At 43.1% G+C, this 15130-nt stretch overlaps 1 protein-coding gene across 1 annotated transcript; it reads right to left on the minus strand.

Annotated features, from left to right (window-relative positions):
• Nucleotides 1–6470: 6470 nt before the first annotated feature.
• Nucleotides 6471–14761, minus strand: IDNK (IDNK gluconokinase). The gene is made up of 5 exons (XM_088156043.1): nucleotides 14638–14761; nucleotides 14482–14512; nucleotides 14043–14129; nucleotides 10380–10423; nucleotides 6471–8458 (listed from the first exon to the last, which is right to left on the minus strand). The coding sequence occupies exons 1-5, from the start codon at nucleotides 14676–14678 to the stop codon at nucleotides 8098–8100; spliced, it is 564 nt and encodes a 187-aa protein (XP_088012169.1). The 5' UTR covers nucleotides 14679–14761; the 3' UTR covers nucleotides 6471–8097.
• Between the last annotated feature and the right edge of the window lie 369 nt (nucleotides 14762–15130).

Here is a 15130-nt window from a genome sequence, read left to right on the forward strand (position 1 = left end):
GTCTTCCAAATCCCTCATGAAAGGAGCCACATTTTCCCAAGTCTTTTACTGCTAATGTACCTAAAGAGGATTTTTGTTACCCTTGATGTTCTTGGCCAGGTTTACCTCTGTCAGTGCTTTAGCTTTCCTTATCATCTCCCTGCTTTTACCTTCTGCAACTTGGGCAGCGTGGCTGGAGCATTTGCTAGTAATGGGAACAGACTGGGTATCAGTCAGTGGGTGCTGAGCCACAGTACTTTGTATCATTTGTTTCTCTTGGGTTTTACTCCTCTCTGTCATTTTACTAATAATAAGAACAAAAGCAATAATTTCATCTCCCTGGCTGTTTGGACAATTTCTCTGTACTACTCCAAGGTTACTTTTCCCTGTTTCAATGCTCTGTAAGCTACCCGTTCGTGTTTCAGATTTGTCCAGGGGTTCCTTGTTCATCCATACAGGCCTCCTGGCATTCTTTTCTAATTTCTTCTTTGTTGGGATGCATTAATCTTCAGCCTTGAGGAAACAGTCCTTGAATGTCATCCAGCCCCCTACATTTAGGGCTCTGCCTCATGGTTTTCTACCAAGGAGATCCTCCAAGAGGCTAAATTCAGCTCCTCTGAAGTTCTTTGTAGTATCTTGCTTCTTACTCTCCTCATTCTCAGTCTCCACTGAGACTTCATGGTCACTGCAGCCCAGCCTGCCTTTGGGCTCCACATTCCCCATCAGGTCCTTGTTGCTTGAGAACAAGATCCAGCCTAGCATCTCTCCTATTTGGCTCCTTTATCAGTTGGAGAGGGAAATTTTCATCAGTGAACCTTCTGGTATACATATGCTCTACTGTCCTGAGCCTCCAATGGGTTGTCACAACCTAGAAGTGTGTGTGATGTCTCTTGTAAATTCTCATCTGTCTTAACAAGGTCCACATGTCTATACAGTAGCCTTAACTCCAGAAATTAACTCACTATTCAGCTGTAAAAGTGTTGTTTAACAAGCTCTTTGACTTCTACAACAAACTTCCAAACTAGCTCCCAAATCTCACAATAAACTTCAGGTACTGAGTAAGTGGTAGAATATGATTGCTGGGATAAAGCAGGAGAGAATAGATGGAAAAGAGAGAAAAAAAAAATCAGTCCTTAGTCCTTGCATTAGTCCTGCTGCTGTGGATGGTCTGGATCTTATTTAGAGCCCTCCAGGAAATGAGGGAGTTAGTGGATTGTGGTGTCCTGGAGCTCCGTTTATAGTGAGGTGTCTGGAACTTGACCCTTCTCTTGACACAGGTGCACTAAGCATGAGTCTCAAGGCAGACTTGCAAGCTTAACAACTTAGGAAGGAAAAGGAAGTTGGCTAAGAACAGCACTGACTGCCCCACCTCTGCAGAACCCTCTCAATCCAATGAACACTTCCCTTTCAAAATAGTCATAATGTTTGGGCCAAAACATACTTTGGGTGCTTAAGTCTGGTCCTCCAAATGGCTGTTGTGGTGGTTGGAATCCCCCATGAGGACCAGGGCTTGTGAATGTGAGGTTTTTCTTCTATGCCTGTGGAGGGCTTCACTGGCTTGGTCTTCCTGGGGAGGTGGCCTGTAGCAGGCTTCCACTATAAAGTTACCTGTGCTTGCCCTCCCTTTAATCCTCACCCATAAGCTTTAAGTTAGCTCGTTGTCCATTCCAGGTGGAGCTCCATGCATTCCAGATAGTCACTGACAGAAAGGTCACCTCTTCCTTGTCTCCCCTGCCTGTCCTTCCTGAGGAGACTATCCTTCCATTCCAACACTCCAGTCATAGGAGTTGCCACCATGTTTCCATGATGCCAATAAGATCATTGACCTGCAGGTATGCATATGACTCTATGACTCTACTTTATTCCCTTTGCTGGATGTGTTAGCATAGAGGCATTTAAGTTGGGCCCCTCCAGTGAAAATTACTTTCACTCTGGAGTGGCTGGAATGCCTTTGTCCTGCCCTCCAGGTGTTCTGCTGACATGGAGTCCTTCTCCAGACCGGGTTTCTCTTGCTGGCTCTGGCACCTAACTGATAGAAACAGGATGGCAAGTCACTCCACAGCTTATCACTATTAAATAGGATGATACCTCCCTTCTCCCAATCATAAATTGTTTAAAGCTGTATCAATGACTTCTGCTAACCCTTGACCAAAGACCCTCTTCGCCTTTTGAGAAAGATGATGCTTCTGATCACATTTGATTCCAGCTAGAATGGTGCTATCTTAGCTGTCCATTGTCAGCCCAAAATTTTGGCAGTGACATGAGTCTCAGAGCCACATGTTAATAGACTTGATCCATCTGTTTCTTTCAATCACTACCCGCACATGAAAGAATGGAGGAAAAAATAACCCGTGCCCCTGATTCCCTCACCAGTTGTCCCAAGGCCTTGAAATCTCTTTTGATGGCCTTTGGACTGACTACATATTGTGGCTTTGATCACCACTCTTATGAAGGATCAGCAGTGCATTGTAGGCTGAGCACTGTACCAGGGAAATTTCCTGCTTATGTCCTTAACCTTGACCCCATGAGTGTGTAAACTTCCTTGAGGGGAGTATCCTTCCAGCATGTTGGACCTTCTGTTCCCCTTAGAAGGGAACCATCTACCACTACAACAATTATTTTCTTCCTCATGGAACTGATGTTATGAGCTGTAGGCATGTCTGGCCTTGATAACACCTCTGGTGGAGAGAGACCTTCATCCTCATCATCTGTTGCATGACCTTCCTTATCTGTAACTATTGTACAGAGAGGCACCTAAAGGGAGGGTGAGATGGGCAAGGAGGCATCTTGCCTGTTGTCCCAAGCAAGGACTTGCCTCTGTTAGTTTCATTCTGGCCTTCAGGCAGAGGGAGGTTACAGGACCTTCTCCTAAGAAATGATAGAGAGCAAGTAGTTTTGCTACTTGAAAACTACTACTACTACAACTACTAAAGGAACTAATTTTACTTAAGTGTGTCTTACTGGGATCTTGGGTTAAAAAAAGTTAAGACTCCCTCATCACTCAGTAGGCAGGTCTTTTTGAGAATACAGTCCATGACATCCAAAAAGTCCAAGATGGAAGGGCAAGGGTGATATGGGGAAGAGAACAGTTTTTACCAAGACACACCCACACTTAGTTTGTTATGTTTCTTTGTTCACCCCTTCCAACTTCTACCCCTTACCCCTTTATCCATCTCTCTTTAAAATTCTCTCTTCAGAGTTATTATCTACCTCTTCTTTCAGATGAGCACGTAGATAACTTGTATTTGAAATCTGCAGCTTGTATTTTGGACCAGAATGGCATGTGTGCCTGAAGGTCGTCTCTTCATTTTCCTGCTTTCTTCTTTTCCTCTGCTGTGGATCAAGTGACCTGACAGGATTATTTGCAAAACTGCCTTGCCTGATCATCAAACTCCTGCTAGAAAAAGGAACTGATGCCAAAAGAAAAAAATCAAAAAGTTACGATAATCTGAACTGACAGATAAAATTTAAAACACTTAAAATGCGTGCATTTACTATTGGGAATATGAATGCAAGATGGCTAGTTTCGTAAAGGATGGTGGTCTGCCTAATTCTCCTCTTGGTTCAGTAACTGCCTGTACTGGGTTGACCCTGGCTGGATGCCAGGCACCCACCAAAGCCACTGTATCTCTCCCATCTACATCTGGATAGGGGAGAGAAAATATAAAAAACAGTTCATGGATTGAGATAAGGACTGGGAGAGATGGCTCATCAAATACTGTCATGGGAAAAACAGGCTGGAATTAGAGGTATTAGTTGAATTTATTGGTAACAAAATCAGAGCAGGATAATGAGGAGTAAAAATAAGACCTAAAAACACCTTCCCCCTACTCCTCCCTCCTTCCTAGCTCTACCTCCTGTCCCCCATCAGTGCGGGAAACAGGGAATGGGGTTCTGGTCAGTTCATCACAAGTTGTTTCTGCCACTGCTTAAGGAGAGGAGTTGTTCCCCTGCTGCATCATGGGGTCCCTGCCATGGGAGACAGTTCTCCATTAACTTCTCCAACATCTTAGTCCATCTCATGAGCAACAGTTTTCCAAAAACTGCTGCAACAGGGGGCACTGTTAATGAGGTGCAGTCCCTAAGGACAGGCTGCTCTAGTGTGGGTCCCCCACAGGGTCACATCCTACAGGAAACCTGCTCCAGCATGGGCTCTTCTCTCCACAGGTATGCAGGTCCCTGCCAGGACCCTGCTCCAGCACAGGTTTTCCACGGGGTGACAGCCTCCTCTCAGGCATCCACCTGCTCCAGCCTGGGGCTCCTTCACAAGCTGCAGGTGATCTCTGCCTCCCCATGGACCTCCGTGGCTGCAGGGGCACAGCTGCCTCACCATGGGCTGCTGCACCAGGGGCTGCAGGGGAGTCTCAGCCCTGGTGCCTGGAGCAGCTCCTCCTCCTCCTTCTGCACTGACCTCGGTGCCTGCAGAGTTGTTCCTCTCACATGTTCTCACTCCATTCTTTTCTGGCTGCAGTTACATCTGCACAATCACTTTTTTCCCCCCTTCTGAAATCTGCTATTACAGGAGTGTAACCACCATTTCTGATAGGCCCAGCCTTGGCCAGCAGCTCCTCTGTCTGGGAGCCAGCTGGGATTGGTTCTACAGGGGGTGGAGGAAGCTTCCAGCAGCTTCTCACAGAAGCCACTCCTGTAGTCACCCACCCCCCCAATACCACAACCTAGCATAATAAAATAAATATAATTAATTAAAAAAAAAAATCCCACATATCAATTTATAGTTGAGGTGGCAGGCAGCTAGTCTGTTCCTTTGCCTGTATAGATAACTTGTGCAGTTTGGCATTTCATTTTATTTCCTCATTTTAGCACTGGAAAATGTTTATACTGTAGTAGGTACAGTATTTACACAGCATGTTACTAACTGCTTAGCACGAATTAGTGAGGATGTATAGTGCATGTGCCTTGCATAGATAATTTGTGCTTAGAGATAGGGAAAGCAATTTCTAACTCCAGGTGTTTTTCCTCCTCAGTTTTGGCTGCATTTGCTAAATACATTTCAAAATAGACACAGAGCACTTGCATCCAGGTAAGTTACACTAAATATTAATATCCTGCCCAACTAACCTGAATATGACATCCCCAGAATGGTGTTAGTTTAAAAATAACAACAACAAAACCAAGAAATAAACCCTTAAAACAACAACAACAACAACAAAACAAAAAAACCCCACAAAACCCAAAACAAATGAAACCAAATGAAACAAATGAAATGTTGTAGGATTGTGTTTGGGCAGGGATTGTTCTGCTACCTTTTTCTTCACTGCACATTTGCACAGCTTGATTAAAATCTGAGAGTAGTTTTATGTGGTTAATATTGGGATAATTCACATCTTAATCTATCAATTTGTAATGTACAGAAAACAAGTGAGCAGAAGTAATGCTTTGTCTTTCAGAACAGCAGGTAACAGACAACTGATTATGTTGACAACAACCTTCTTCGCAGTATCTTTTAAGTAAAAGCAAAATGCAAGTATATTAAAAGGGTAGGAGAAAGAAATATTCCCAACATACAAGCAAAGACGGAGAAATACCCTAATTTGAAGAAGCATGAACTGTCTGTAAGTACGAACATACTACTTTGTTTAGAAGCCTTCCAAAATCCAAGCTGCTTCCATAATACTCTACAAATTTTTTTAACTGTTGAGTACAATTTTCTGTTGGTGAAGCCACTTCATGAGCACTCTATACAGACAAATAGATCTGAAAATCAGTCTGGCCTTCTCACAACTCACACTTAAAAATGTCCCTTTTAAGAAAAAAATTATTTAAAGGTCTGTGTGTGACAGGATGCAGCTGCTGTACAATGTGCTGGTATGGCTTTATTGTGTGTGAAAGAAGGTAAGCATAAATCTGTATTTAATAATGGGTACATCAGTCAACTGTAAAATGATGTATTGGAAAAGATGAAGACGTCGTTAACAGCAGAGGTGCCACAAGAGGGTGCTGTGTCTGTGATTTTCATAGCTACAAAATTTGTACAGATCTGATAGTCTGAAGGGGGCTCTGACACTTGAGGGCATTAAGTAGCATACAGACATCCTGTCTCTTGCACTTAACTTTGCCTCTGTGTCTTAAACTTGCACCCTAGTTTTTGGAAGAAACAGCCTCTGAGGTGAGAGCACCTTGTAGTGTACAGCAACAGACTAAAACTAGAACTGTCTGGTATTCTCCCTTCAGGTCACAAATAACAGGAAAACACAGTTTCTGGGTAGGTTAATGCCAAAAATCCCAACTCTATGTCTAAAAATTGTTGCTTTCAATAAGATAATGCCCATTTATTGCGCTAATTTAAGCACACTATTTTGCCTCATAAACCACAAAGCCCTTACTGTTTTCATACATAGTGAGAGCCATGATTAATGTTTTTCAACTACTTACCCAGGTAAAAATTGCACTAAAGATGCTTTAAAACATGAGGTGTTCTTCTACAGGAATTCATCTATCATCCCAGGAATAAAAAAAAATTCTTCATCAAAAAAGATGAGAAGAATATGTATTAGGGATAGTTTAATCAGAAGCTTTAAAGCAACTGCATTGACATGCACTGAGGTGCCCACCAGCATTGGGAAGGGAAGGAGAAGGTCCAACTGTGAAAGAATAAGTTTTCAGAAAGAAAGAAATGTCTATCAATCTTGCATTCAGTACTTTAAATCACTGGTTGAGTCACGCTTGACTGAGATGCGTACACTTTGTACATGAAAGCACTAAGATCAGAGGCAGTAGGATGCCACTTTTATTTCTAAAGCTTTTAATTCAATTAAATTTTGAATATTGCATCATCACCACTACCTTTTTTTTCGCACATTTTTCAGCTTGGTGGTCAATGTATACAGTAAGAGATCAGAAAAATTCTCATGAAGTCATCAGTGTTCTGGTGAGGTCAACAAGGATACAGACACAGAACTACAACTTGAAAATCCGGCAGTGAGACAGGGTAGTGTCATGTATGGAACTTCATCATGTGTCAATATTGTGATGGGTTTAGTTCTTCAAGAGAGCAGAGCAGTTGTTAGTCGCTGTAAAGTTGTTTATTGTAAAAGGCACATCAGTCTCAAAAGACAGAGTCCCAAGTGTTAAATTCTGTGCTAAAAGCTTCAGCCTAGAGCCCCGAATAAGAGGTCAAGTCCTGATTAGAAACAGAAGCAGTTCCTGGTGCAAGGCCCTGGGAGGGCCGAAGTTGCAGCAGCAGCTCCTGTCTTCTTCCAGGCGATGATGAGGGCAGTGACGAGAGAGGAGAGAGACAATGAGAGAGCTCTCACTCCAATACACGGATTTTTGTTTACAAATTACCCAGTGACCTAAAACCACGAACCTGAAGCATTTCTTCTAAACCTATTAGAATTCTAGTTCTATAGTACAGAAGTTTAAGCATAACTTGCATATATGGCCTATCTGTTCTATCTGAAGAACGTAAGCAATATTCTTACTATATTTTTATTGTGTCTAGAACTATGTTTTCGAGCTCTCACTGAAGCGTTTTTTTGAAGCTTGTTTTTAACACCAGATTCGAGTGCTTTTGCTCCTTAAGGCACTTAAAACATATTTTTACTTACTTAAACTTACTTACTTACATACTTAAAACTTAAGCTTACAGCTCCATTTCATGTCTGTGTAGCTTAATATATTTTAATTTCTGTAAAGGCTTTAATTCAAACCCTGCATTTTGAGGAACTCAGAGAGGCCTCTGTTTCTCACACTCAAACAATCATCCATGTTTCTGCCTCTTCTAGGAAAATTATGTTATTTTTAACAAAGCTGTAAATTATTTAATCTTGTAATAGCAGATGTCCGCATCTCGGTGTCTGACAGAGTAAATATTAAAATTAAGAAAATAAATTATTCTGTGTGATTCTTGCCCAGGATTTTCAAAAGTAGGCTTACTAAAATGAGAATTTTAACTTCAGAGAGTGAAGGGCTTAAAAAGTTAACAGTTCTTGCCAATTACATCTTATATGTCTTTTACAGAGCCATGATAAAAAAATTAGTAGTAAATCAGCTCTTAACAATAAGTTGGTTTGATTTAATAATCAAGTTAATAATTAAAATCTTGTCTCATAGCCTTGCTGTCTTTCAGGGAATTTCTATATGTGTCAATTCAGAAAATTACTCCATCAAAGCCTCACTCTGAAGAATGGCTTTCTCAATCTCTAGCACTGTTTCTGGGAGAGATTTTTCTAGACTGACAGTAATGAAGTTTTCTGGTGCACTAGGTGGCTCTAGAGTATCAAACTGAGACTTGAGAAGTTCAAGTGGCATAAAATGACCTCTCCGCTTCTCCAAGCGGCCAGCAATGATGTCCATAGGTCCATCCAAGTGAACAAAGAGAATCTTCAGTGCTGGTTTTTCTCTTGGTTGCTCTGGCTGGTTGGTTTCAATTGCAGATGCTCCACTAATTAACACACGCCTGTACATCTTTTTCAGTGCAGAACAGGCCAGAATTGTATCTTGTCTAGATGTGTCTTCTCTATCAAAAAGATAAAAAAACAAAAACCTGTACATACATGTACATATCTACATGGGGTACCACAAAAATGGCTTGTTAGTTCTGCTGAACAAGGTATACAAGCCCTAGCTCCCCAAGAAGGACAGCCATGGGAGTACTGGCATATTGACAGTGGTATTTGAGTAATTTTGATAGGATTTTGAAACCAAATTTCTAGTCCAGGTAAAGACGTGATTTCAAAGTGAGGTCAACCTAGCCAACCTTCTGGTAAAATCTCAATCTTAGGCACCTTGTCTATTAGCCACCATTCTTTCCTAAATTAAATTCAATTCTAGCACAAGAAAGTGTCAAGATAATTTCCTTAATTGCTGAGAACAGGAACTAAATATCCAGAGAAACACCTATCCATTACTGGTAAAATTACTGTACTATGCTCTCTGAAGGTAAGTGGCTGATAAACAATACAGACCACTGTTCTTAAATACACAGTATTTTCAACACCTGTTGTCACTGTCTTGGATTTAACTGTAATTTATGTTTCCTGCAACTTACTGGCAGCATTGTATATATACTCACTTCAGATAAAACAAGTGATTGCAGGTCAGTGAATGCTTTGCAGATATTTTCTGCTGACAAGGTTTCTTAAAGCATTTAACTCTGGGTGTGTCTGTTCCACCAAAAAGCAAATCCAGAATTAGTTGTGTCTATGAAGAGTGAATAAAATTCCTGCCTAAGAAAATATATTCTATAATAAAATTAAGATCAGGTATAAACCTATTTAAAAATCATTCTATGGTCATCAGATTTTGGTTCAAAGGGAAGTAAGAACTTCTAACACCTACCATTATCACCTAGGTAAGTCACTGACAGCCTCAGCTACTAATAAATACTAATAATTAAACATTGCATTAGGCTCTTTTAAAATATAGTTGATTTTGTAAGTTTCCAGAACTGGGTGGTGGCACTGAGCTATCATATAACATAAAGTAATGGACCCAGCAAATCAATCCAGACAAATTTCTCAGTGAATTAACCCATGCTCCAAGGAGGTAGGCTCAGCTAATGTGCACAAGCAAGTGTAAAGCCTGTCCAAACAGTCCCTGCCTTACCAACCTTTTCCTTGTTTGGGACATACTCCAGTCCCCTCATCGTTGTTGGATGCTCTCCAGTATGTCCATACCTCGCTCATAATGAGGAGCCCAGAACTGATGCAGCAGTTCCGTGCAAAAGGAGAGGGGAAGAATCACCTCCTTTGACCTGCTAACAATACATGGTCTAATATAGCCCAGGATTCAGGATTTTGCTGGCCTGCCTTGCCAGAAGAGCACATTTGCTGGCATATGCCCAGCTGGGGCTGTCCACCGTAACTCCCTCAGGCCCTTTTCTGCTGCTTTCCAGCTGAGTGCCCCTTAGTGTCTGTACCAGTGCCTGGGGTAGTACCTTCCCGGGGGCAAGATTTTGCATTTTGAAAAGGTTCCTACCAATCCGTTTCTACAGCCTTTCAAGGTCCCTCTGCATCAGTTACTCCTCCCATTTTGGTATGATCTGCAAATGAGCAGAGTACACTCAAGCAAACAAACTTGACACTGTATCTTATTCAAAATAAGAGTATTTTATCCTACTGCGGTTATTAATGTATTTTGTGGTTATGTTCTTTGTAAGTAGTTAATGTCAGGCTTATTAATAAACTAGATCCTTGAAATTATTTTTACACAGATAGTAGAAAAACAACCCATCATTGGCAACAATTTGTCACTTTACTTCTCAAGGATTAGCTCACCATCAGCAATTACTATGGCAGTTTAGATTAGTAAAAATAGAATGGCTTACTACCTGCAGCATTTCTTTGCACTACCACTTCTGCTTTGCAATGCAGTGGGGAAAAACACATCTGGTACTTCTGTCTTTAACTAAAACTTTTTGAAATTAGATATTCTCTTACCTCCTTAGTATGTCATGCAATGTGCAAAGCCAAGGAATCCTGTCCTAGAAAGAAAACAAGTTAGTTAAAAATTCTTCAGAAATTAACTTGAAACAACTGCTTCAGCATCTCAGGTATCTGACTAGAGGTAAAAATTAGCATTAAACTGTACAGCAAGTTCCGTTTTGAATCTCTTTCTTCCTATATAGATTTGCTACCACTGCCTGAAGGCTAATAAGAAGTGCTAGGCGTATTATGAATAAGATGCTTTTAGTGAAATAGTATTTTTTATATTACAGGTCCCTGCAAGTATATGATGGAAGTAATATGTATGCAAGTGTAGAATGCACCTCTGAAGGACAGGCAACTTATCTCTTGCTTCTATTATACTATTCAAATGTACAGCCAGAGCTGTTAATCCTTTTCCCTGATATAGTGTCATACACACACCTAATCCCCATTTTTCGATACAAGTTGAAGCTTTCAGAAACAGTTCTAAATTTAGTTATCTGCAATAATTATATTTATGTCAGTAGCACTCACAAATAAATGTAACCACAACCACAGTTTCTCAAAACTTTTGCCCATTACTAAGGCAAACAGGAGTGATTGATCAGATGCTTGCTTAATCTGAAATTTTAAGCTGCCACAAACTTGTCATGCCTGAAAACTAAGCAACTGCTCCCATTTAATCTTTCAGTGCTAGTACTGTTGAGTGAGCACAACAAACAACAACACAGACAAATAAATGCAACTATTTTTTGTTGCTGTCATTACACAGTAACTTCTCCTTGGCATTCAAGAAGGCCTCCTTAATTTTGCACTTCTCATTTTCCAGAAGAAATGCTTTCTTCCTGCACCATGTACCAATGGTTTAGTCATTCAAGTGTACAATGCTTATACAGGCTTCCAACCACTAGTGAAAGATCCAAGTTTTTAACCAGAATCTAGAATATTTTTTTCAGTCTAAATTGGCTAAGGACATCTCCCAAAAGATTTGAGGGACTAAAAATAAAAAAGTGGAAACCTTACAAAAAAAAAAAAGGGTAGGAGCTCTGCAAAATTTTTCTATTACAGCTAAATTCTCAAAGTCTTTTTCAAAAGATTCACTTACTGTGTCTTGCCCTGTTTCTAAGCTCTGTATGGTTTTCAATTGATTTCATATATTCACCAGGATTGTTTAGTTTATATTCTTTATTTAAAAGTCTTTACCTACATTCATAAGTATAGATTTCTCTAGAACTAGTGGACATGAACTTTTAAAATTCTTCCTGATTCTGTACAGGAAAAGTGGCTTTAACTGTAAACCACTGTCCTAATTGATGGTAAATGGAAAACCCCTTTTTTCAAGCTGTGCCATTAAGCTATTAGTACTTCAAGCATTGCCTGCCCCTCAAGGGAGGGGACTGTCCTGCTCTGCTCGGCACTAGGGTGGCCTCACGTGGAGTCCTGTCTGCAGTTTTGGGTGTCATAATTTAAGAAGAATATAAATATATTAGAGAGCATCCAAAGGAGGACCTTGAGGATGCTGAGGGGCTGTGAGAGGAAGCTGTGTGAGGAGTGGCTGAAGTCACTTGGTCTGTGCAGTCTGGAGGAGACTGAGGACAGACCTCACTGCAGTTATAAATTCATTGTGAGGGGAAGAGGAGGGGCAGGCACTGATCTCGGCTCCATGGTGACAACTGACAGGACCTGAGGGAATGGCCTGAAGTTGTGTCAGGGAGGTTTACATTGGCTGTTAGAAAAAGGCCCCACCCCAGAGGGTGGCTGTGCACTGGAACAGGCTCCCCAGGGAAGTAGTCACCGCACCAGCCTGACTAAGTTCCAAAGCATTTAGTCAGTGCTCTCAGGCACATGCTGCAATTCAGAATCATAGAATCATTAGGCTTGGAAAAGACCTTCAAGATCATCCAGTCCAACCTTTGACTGAATACCACCATTCTAATTAAACCATAGCATTAAGTGTCTACTTGTTTTTTTTAAAACACTTCTAGGGATGGTGACTCCACCACTTTTCTGAGCAGCCAGTTCCAATGCTTAGCCACTCTTTCAGTGATGACATTTTTCCTAACAGTCAACTTGAATCTCCCCTGGCACAACCTGAGACGATTTTCCCTGGTCCTATTCCTTGTTACCGGGGAGAAGAAGCTGACTCCCATCTCACCACAACCTCCTTTCTGGTAGAGACTGATAAGGTCTCCCCTGAGTCTCTTTTTCTCCAGGGTAAAAATACCCCCGGTTGCCTCAGCCACTCCTCACAGGACTTGTGCTCCAGACCCTTCACCAGCCTTGTTTCCCTCCTCTGGATTGACTCCAGCACCTCAGTGACCTTCCTGAATTAGGGGGCTCAGAACTGAACACAGCACTCAAGGTGTGGTCTCACGAAGGTAAGGTACAGGTACAGGAGAACAATTGCTTCCCTGGTTTTGCTGGCCACACTGTTGCTAAGAGAGGCCAGGATGCCATTGGCCTTCTTGGCCATCTGAGAGTGCTGGCTCATGTTCACCTGCTGCTGACCAGCACTCCCAGGCCCTTTTCTGCTGGACAGCTTTCCAGCCTTTCTGCCCCAAGGCTATAGTCTTGCCTGGGGCTGTTGTGACCCAAGGGCAGGACCTGGCACTTCACCTTGTCGAAAATTGTATGATTGGCCTCAGCCCATTGATCCAGCCTGTCTGGATCCTTCTGCAGAGCCTTCCCACCCTAGAGCAGATCAGCACTTCCATCCAAATTGGTGTAACCTGCAGACTTACTGAATGCAGTCAATCCCCTCCATATCATTAATAAAGATGTTAACCAGGATCTGCCATGACGCTGATCCCTGGGGAAACCCAGTGACTGACCATCAGCTGTAGCTCCATTCACCAACACCCTCTGGGCCTGACCACCAGCCAGTTTTTAACCAGCAAACGGTACACTCATCCTAGACATGGGAAGCCAGTTTCTCAAGGAGGATGCTTTCAGAAATGGCATCAAAGGCTTTACTAACATCCAGGGAGACATATCCACAGCCTTTCCCTCATCCCTTAGTTCACCTGGATATAGAAGGAGGTAAAGTTACCTTTCCCAAACCCCTGCTGTCTGGGCCTGATGTGCTGGTTGTCCTGCATGTGCTATGTGATGTACTCAATCTGTTCCATAACCTTCCATGACACTGAGGCCAGACTTACAGGCATGCAGCTCCCTGAATCCTCCTTCCAACCCTTCCTGCAGATGGACCACACTGGCCAACCTCCAGCCATCTAGGACCTCCCAAGTTAACCAAGAGTGGTGATAAATGATGAAAAGTGATTTCAGAGAAAGGTAACAGATTTTTGGAGTTTTCTTGTGCAGGCCCACATGATGGATTCTGTGGTTCTTGTGGGTCCCTTCCAACTCAGGATATTCTAAGATTCTATGATTCTAATCCAAAACTGCAGCTCTGTGTGTGGACTGTAGAGGGGGAGATTCCTCACAAATCCTGAAACATCTGCATACCACTTGTGAGCTGACAAGCATTTGATAAACTACTTTTTTACACAGAATCTTTTTTGACACAATAAGCCTCCCTCACCTTACCAAATTCAGACCTGTGTTTACAGTCAGACTAGTTTACATAGTAAACTACAATCTATGTCAACAAGATGTGCATGAAGTTACAGAGATAAATGCGTGGACGACAGTTTTTTCAGTGCTTATCCAATGTACCTCATCATTTAGTGGTATCCCTTCTGCCATTTTCTTCTTATTCTCGAGAGGATGATAATCGTCTGCATCGTAGAATTTCCATCCCAACTAAGAAAAAAATAAATTAATTATGGATGGTTCAGCTAGATCAGGTAGGTAACAATGACTTCAGAATTTACAAAAGCGACACCTAAGAAATTACAGGCTTCTTGCACCACAGTATGAATCACCGTTCATAGCAAATTAATGATTAGCAAATAAAACCATAACACTATGGCAGCTTGGTAACAGCCACAGCTGTTGCATCACGGCACTGAGCCAAAGTGGGTGCAGACGACCCTGCGCCGGCCGAACGCGGCTCGGGGGACCAGCAGCGCAGGCGAAGGCCGTGGGCCCGGCGCTGGGAGGGGCCTGCCCGCCCCGGCACGCCTCCGAGGCGGCGGCTCCCACACGCTCCTACCTTCTCTGCCAGCCGCGACCCGACCGTCGTCCTGCGGGGAAGCACAAAGGGCCGGTTACGCACCGCACCTGCACCCAGACCCGGACCCGGACCCGGACCCGGATCCGGATCCGCACCGCCGGCACCGCCGCTGCTCCGCCCCCGCCCGGTACCTACTTCCCCGAGCCGCTGACGCCCATCACCACCACCAGCACCATGGCGGCCCGGTGCGCTCTGCCGCTGCCCCTTTGCCTTCCTGCTCCGCCGGCCCGGCCCGGCCCGGCCCGCCCTCTGCCCCAGCCCGCCCTCGGCCTCCGCCCAGAGCGCCTCCTCCTGCCCCGCGTGGCCGCCCGCTCCCTTTCTGTGGGAGCCCGGGACATCCGTGTCGTGTCCCCCGCTCTCATTCCCGCAGTCGCTCATTGTGAAGTTACCTGATCTTCTCCCGAACCTTCTTTGTCTCAGGCTTTTCAGTCTGGCCTAGCGTTTCTCTTCCAGCGGTTCCTAGCACCGTTTGAAGCCTCAGCAACACACGCCAATTTAGTAGAAACATTAACTTCTGCAGTGCATGTTGAAGTGGGCATTGATGCCCCCTGAATTCTGTTACCCTTTAGTGATAAAGGTCTACCTTTAAAATGTAATTAAGGCGTCAGCCATGCCGTGACTAACTCCA

This window comes from Sturnus vulgaris, chromosome Z (assembly GCF_052056855.1).
Source record: "Sturnus vulgaris isolate bStuVul1 chromosome Z, bStuVul1.hap1, whole genome shotgun sequence".
NCBI lineage: Eukaryota > Metazoa > Chordata > Aves > Passeriformes > Sturnidae > Sturnus > Sturnus vulgaris.

Coding starts and splice junctions, on each gene's coding strand:
- IDNK (XM_088156043.1), bottom strand. CDS start 14,678: ATGGTGCTGGTGGTGGTGATGGGCGTCAGCGGCTCGGGGAA. Junction 14,513..14,637: donor GGCGTCAGCGGCTCGGGGAA/GTAGGTACCGGG, acceptor GCTTCCCCGCAG/GACGACGGTCGGGTCGCGGC. Junction 14,130..14,481: donor GGTCGCGGCTGGCAGAGAAG/GTAGGAGCGTGT, acceptor TTTTTTTCTTAG/TTGGGATGGAAATTCTACGA.